Source organism: Alligator sinensis, unplaced genomic scaffold, assembly GCF_000455745.1.
Source record: "Alligator sinensis unplaced genomic scaffold, ASM45574v1 scaffold735_1, whole genome shotgun sequence".
NCBI classification, from domain to species: domain Eukaryota; kingdom Metazoa; phylum Chordata; order Crocodylia; family Alligatoridae; genus Alligator; species Alligator sinensis.
This window is the reverse complement of record NW_005842639.1, coordinates 560,764-567,013: the sequence shown is the minus strand read 5'-3', so window position 1 is coordinate 567,013 and position 6,250 is coordinate 560,764. Positions and strand designations below refer to the sequence as shown.

General features: G+C 56.4%; 1 protein-coding gene across 1 annotated transcript in view; it reads left to right on the top strand.

The window, feature by feature from the left end:
- Positions 1-3,023, top strand: part of SF3B4 (splicing factor 3b subunit 4) — a 5,738-nt gene extending 2,715 nt beyond the window's left edge. Inside the window, exons 4-6 of the mRNA XM_014524604.2 lie at positions 1-135; positions 1,621-1,791; positions 2,580-3,023. The exon at positions 1-135 is cut by the window's left edge and continues 78 nt beyond it. Of these exons, the coding sequence (XP_014380090.2) occupies positions 1-135; positions 1,621-1,791; positions 2,580-2,761 (488 nt within the window). The 3' untranslated portion in view covers positions 2,762-3,023. The remainder of the gene's footprint in view (positions 136-1,620; positions 1,792-2,579) is intronic.
- Positions 3,024-6,250: the final 3,227 nt, after the last annotated feature.

The window sequence follows — 6,250 nt, the reverse complement described above, 5'->3', positions numbered from 1 at the left end:
GAATGCCTCCTGCCATGCCCCCTCCACCCATGCCACCAGGCGCTGGTGCCCCTGGCCCACCATCTGGAGCTGCACCCAGTGGAGGACACCCACCGCACCCACATCCCTTCCCACCGGGCGGGATGCATCACCCAGGTAAGGTGTTGGGAACAGGTTGGGCTAGTGGGCAGAGCACTGGACTGGGCACTAATGCCACGTAACTCAGTTTCCCTTTTCTGTAAAATGGGCACAGTGACACTGGCTTCCTGCCTGATTCACTGAGCCCTGCTCTAGACAAAATTCCCATGCAAGAGTAAGTGCTTAGTGATTTATTAACGAGGGTGTTAATAATCCTGCCCTTCAGTTAGAGGGGGGGGGATGTCTGAGCAGGGACACCAGGGTGGAGTGGTCTGGGTCAGTGTGTCTCATCGCTGAGCCTTGATTTTTAAAATTGCCTGCATTCTTTTGGAAATGGCTGGCTTCCATCAGCTGGATGCTTCATGGCTTGGACTGAATGTGAATGTTAGGGATTGGTCCCTGGGAGCCTGGCACTGCCCCCATCTGGCCACCCGCACTGGGATTGGGGCCTGGCACCGCCCCCCCCAGTCCCCCTCAGGTGAGATTGGGCCCTCAGTTCAGGATCTCTTGCCAGATCCCCTGACCTTGGTTTCTGGTTCAAATGGGTGCCTTGCACACAGATGGTGTTTGCACCTGCAGCTGTGGTCCTGGGGAGCTGAAGGTCTAAGGCTGAACGCTGCCCTTGTCTTCCTACCCCTTTTTTATGCTCTCAGCTCCCTCCAGAGGCAGCCAGTTAAGGCCAGTTGATCTGAAAACCACTTTAAAATGGCTTAAATGCCTCAGCTTCCCCTCACCGTGGTTCTCAGCCCCGCCCCCACACACTCCCAGCCCTCTCCCTTTCTGCCTGGTTAAGAGGCTTTGTGTGTGATCTGGGAATGGGCTATGGGTGACCAGATGGCAGCTGTCACCTCCAATTACACGCGAGCTTTGGGGCCTTCAAAGTAGGCAATTACATGTGACAAATGGTGTCGTAGCAGTATGCCTGGGTGTCCAGGCTTCTGCTAAAAAGATTGTGGGGGGGGAATCTAGGTTGAAAAGCGAGTAAATAAGCAATTTTTTGCCTGGTAGATTCCCCTCCGAGCTGCCTAGATGGTTTGATTGGGCTGTGCCCCTCCCTGTTGCCAGGGAGATGGGGGGATTTGTTAGCAGTGTCCCCAGTCTATCAGCCAGGATACATCTCTCGAAGCTGCTGCATGTAAGCAGGGAAAGCTGTGCTGGACGGATCCAGCAGAGAAATGGGGCGCAGGGTATTGATGGAGACAGAGCAAATCTGAAGGATGTAAAGGCATCTCCATACCACGGGAGGCCTCAGCCCAGCTCAGTTATGGGGCTCGAGACCAAGCGGGAGCTGGCTGGTCTCTTCCTCCTGGGATCTCTGGGCTAGTGGATCTGAGGGTCCCTTCTGCTTCCAGTCCTGCCCCTGGCAGGCTGGGGGAGTCGGGCAGGAGCTGTGGCTGTCCAGTGCCCCTAGCCGGGTCTGCTGTGCAGCTGCCCTGATCACAGCTTCTGTTTGAGCAGGTCTGAGAGCCCATGAGGGTCTCACTGTGTCTGTCTCCTCCCCAGGGATGCCGCCAATGCAGGTGCATCATGGACCCCCTGGCATGGGCCAGCACCACCCGGGACCCCCGGGCTCTGGCGGGCAGCCCCCACCGCGCCCACCCCCTGGCATGCCGCACCCGGGGCCCCCACCTATGGGCATGCCGCCCCGTGGGCCACACTTCGGGTCCCCCATGGGTAAGTACAGGTGTGGTGGAGGGGGAGAAATGGGACTCCTGAGTTTGCTTCCTGCCCCTGGCACCGACTTATTGTGGGACCTTGATCATGTTGCTTCATTTTGCCCCCCATCCACAAGTGGGGGTGGGGAGATCTTACCCAGAGTTAGAATCATAGAAAGAAGAACTGGAAGGGACCTTTAAGATTATCAAGTCGGGTCAGGTCCCCTGCCATGGGCAGGAGGTAATTGGGCTCAAACGAGCTCAACAAGTTATTTGTCCAACCTCCTCTTAAAGACCACCTCTGCTGGAAGTGTTCCAGATTCTAGTTATCCATACAGAAAAGAAGTTTTTCCTTATGTCCAGCCAAAACTTTTCCTTGACTAGCTTGTATCCATTAGTCTGTGTCTTCCGGGTGGCGGGGCTTTTCTGAAAAGTTATTCACCTAGGTCCTGGTGTTCACCCTTGACATTTTTGTTGACAAGTTGTTCCCAAGATTGAAAAGCAATTAAATATGTAGATTTGTAGTAGGTTGATCCCTGCCCAGCTGTCCCATTGGCTGAACAGGGCCATGCCCCTTCCTGTTGCCATGGAGACGGGGAGGTTCATTAGCAAGTGTCCATCGTTCTTGGCTCTGCCTGCCTCCCCGTGGCCACAGCAGTAAGCTGGCCCAGCTTCACTGGTATCCTCCAGCACTCCTGGCCAACGGACTAGGGGTGAAGTCAGCTTGGGGGAGTCCTCTGAGGGCTGTCTGCCCTGCAGCCTCTGCACAGAGCTGAGGCTAAATGCCAGGATCCTCTCTCCCTGCAGGTCACCCCGGCCCCATGCCGCACCATGGGATGCGTGGGCCGCCTCCGCTGATGCCCCCCCACGGCTACAGCGGCCCCCCACGGCCACCACCTTATGGCTACCAGCGGGTCCCAATGCCTCCACGACCAGCTCAGAGACCCCCGGTGCCCCCACGGGGCCCCCTGCGAGGACCCCTGCCATAGGAGGCACTGCATGGAGGCCTGAAGAACCTTCCTGCCACAGATCCCTCTTCAGTCCCTGGATCTCAGCTTGTGCACGGACCAACGTTCCCAGGCCCGGGAGCCTCATCAGTGTCGTATAACACCCCCCCAACCCCCTCCTCTTCCTTGGACCAGCCCTTATTCTTTCTCTCCCTCATTCTCTAGGATTTTAATGAGAGGGTTTTTCTATGTAAAGCAAGCGATCAGCCCTTTGCAAATAAACCAACTGGGTTTCTCTCGCCAAGGTGGCTCGGTCTTCTTTCAGGCTCTGTAGCACAACCTACTTCATCCCCTCTTCCTACCTCCTGTATGTCGGGGACACTGGATCATGCAGGACTCGGCAGCCCCTTGTGTGGGGTTCGTGTATGCAGTAGATCCATGCTTGGGGAGCAGCGTCTGGTATGTGGAGCTGCATCTAGTAGTAGGATGGGAGACTTGGGCGTTGGGAGCACAGCAAGGTCTTCGTATGTCTTAGGGAGCACGTCCTAGTCCCAAGCAGCAGGAGCCCTGGCTACGTGGTGCTCCCCTGAGACTCCATCCAGTTGGCTTTGAACCAGCTCTGAGCCAGCTCCTCTCAGGGTCTGAGCAGGGGGTGGCACTGACCCCTCCTGGGGCTGCCTCTGCCTCATGTAAGTAAAGGGTTTGGACTTGTTCGAGCCAATGTTTTTAGCAGGTGTTCTGCAAATCAGGCCTGATGCCCTCCTTAAGTGCCACTCCAATCCCCTTCCCCTGTCCCATCTGCTGCTCTGCTTTCTGCTCCCCCATCTGCCATGTGCCCTACACAAAGGCTGTCCATACGGCTGCTATGCCACAGCTTGGCTGCCCTTGCTTTAAAACAGCAGTGGACAAGGCAAATAATGTGTCTTCACTGGGGATAAAACCTGCTCTCCTGAGCGCTGGATACATCCCTTGCAGAAATTAGCCCCTGTGCTCCCTGCCCCTCTCCTGCAGGCTGCTGTGGGGGAAGGAGGGAATGGATTTGAAAGCCTTCCTTGAGCTGCTAGCGGTGGGGCTGGCTGTGTGGATGAGCAGAGCGGGATCATTAGCATCTTCTAACGAATTCAGTGTGGCTGCACAAGCCAAGCTGCTAATTGGGGAGGTATAAAAGCAGCGTGGCGGGGTGGGAAGTTTCACACCTTTTGTGATAGCGGGTGAGGGCGGGGGCTTCTCGCAGAGGGAGCCTGTTCTCTGCTGATCAGAAGCAGAAAAGACTCCATTAGTAACAAGACCACAGGCCTCATCTGCCTCTGCTTTCAAGGGCCCTGTCGTCAGCTCCTGCGCCTCCCTGCTGCCTGTCCGAGTCCTCACATCAAGAGCACAACTTCTGAGTCTCATAGGTTAAAGCAGGGGTGGCCAAACTCTGTCCCACACTCCTCAGGTGCGAGGGAAAGGAAGGAGCCCAGAAACCAAACCTGGAAGCCAGGCTCTATTCCCCCCCACCCAGTCTGGTTCCCTTCTGGAGTTTGGAGAGATTATTTCCAACAACCGTCAATTAAACTGATCCAGAAATAGGGCTCTCTGCACAGCTCAGCCCCTTCCAGATACGTTCACACCACATCAGCTCTGCCGATGCTGCCACTCTCTCTCCACCGCATTGAGCCCCCCACCCCCCTACTCTGTCATTTCCAGGCGAAGCTGGAAGCCAATGTCTCAGCCAACACCCACACACCTGCTTTAGCCGTCCCTCAGTCTGGGGTACTTGGGGTTAGAGGGAAGGAAATCCAGTGCAATCCCTGTCCGGAGCCTAATATGTGTGTGCCCCGTGGCTGCATTGGGAGCCTGAGATCAAATACAAAGCAGGGAGTGAGTATCTCTAGGTGGTGGGTTTCTGAGTTCTCCTGAGGCCAAAGAAGAGGAGCAGGGAAAGGGCATCAAGAACCTGCCTTATGGACGAAAAGTGGGAGCTTTGGCAGGCCAAAGGCTGGTCTTAGTGGTGCAAGCCCTGCTCTTTCTGGCCACTGCTATCACCACTTCCAGTAGCACTCCACAACAGACCGTCTCTGCAGTGCACCCCAATGGCAGCATCTCGGAGCCAGCCAGCCCCACTAGCACACAGGAGGGGGAAGGGTCAGCTCCTGCTAGGGCTGAGCCCCTACAGAGAAAGCAGCTCATATCACCCCATTGTACAGCTGGAGAAACTGAGGCACCAAGCCAGCCTGCTCCCAGTTACCCAGCAGCAGATCTAGGGGATCCAACAAGGCAGGTCTCTGGGTTTGCTACAGTCCCCTGGCTCCCAGCCAACATGGGGAACTAGGCCAACAGGCTGAGCTAATGCAGGGGCTGGTGGCTGGGCTCCAGTGATGTCTGCCAGCCCGTCTTGCTGTGCTCAGCTGCTCGGCGCTAGAGCTGCAGGAAGGCATCAGGGCTCCAGACTCCTGGGTTCCTGCGGTCCGGGCACCTCCCTCCATGGTTGCAATCGCTTTAAGGAGCAGGGCAGCGGGGGAATGAATGCAGCTGGGACTGACCGGATCCAGCTCCCACAGCCAGGGCAGGGACCCATGTCTTCTCCCTGCGATGGATCCCAGGAGTGGGTGAGTCTGCATTGGCCTTTCCTCAGCTGCTTTCTCTCGTGGGGCAACAAGGATCCAATATACAGGTGGTACTGATTCTAACAGTGCTATGATCCCATCTCAAAGGGCCAGAGGCAATCATAGGTGGGGGAGGGCGGTCTTCATGTTTGCATAGCTAATTAGCGGGCCAGGAAGGGGCATAATTATCCCATAGCAAGTGTCCTCAATAGTGAAGCACCTTCCCAGGAAGGAGATGCTAGGTGTAGAAAGGCCCCTTGAATCTTGGGACGAAGGGAGCCGTAGTCAGGCCTGTTCCCTTAGGGAAGGAAGGGCCAGCTGCTGGCAGGGAGGGTGGTGAGAGAGTGGTGCAGTCTCCTAAGGGTGGGGGCAGAACCACTTGGCCCTTGGGGGCTTCCTAGCCTGCCTTTGTGGAAGTGGGGGGTGTTTCTCCCGGGGAATGGGGTGAAATTCTCCATCTTAGATGATCAAATGGTTTCTTCTGGGCCTGGATCCCAGCAGTGCCTCAGCAGGTCTCTGTTGCTAGCTGATCTCATACTCTCCTCCCCTGTGTCTCCCCATTTTTCAGGTGGGAAAACTGAGGCATGGAACAGGGCAGGTTCACAAGCAGGTGCTGCCCCTGGGATGCTGGGTGATCATGGTCTGGAGGCTTCACCTATAGAAATCAGGCCCCATTGAGACATCTTGAGCAAGACCTCCCCCCTGTAACTTCTCATGCCTCGATATAAGTGACAGGGCAGAAGATGTGCGCTAGGTCTGCAGCAGAGCCCGGAAGGGAGGTCAAGGTCTGTTCGGCCACCGAGACCCAGATAGCTGAGGGATTTAGGGGTAAGGAGGCCAAGCCAGTCCCAATCGAGGGGTCAGGGCAAGTCATCCCCGGAGTAAGAGCCACTTACCCCCAGCTTGGAGCAGTGCCCAGGTCCCATCTGGGCCAACTGAGGCA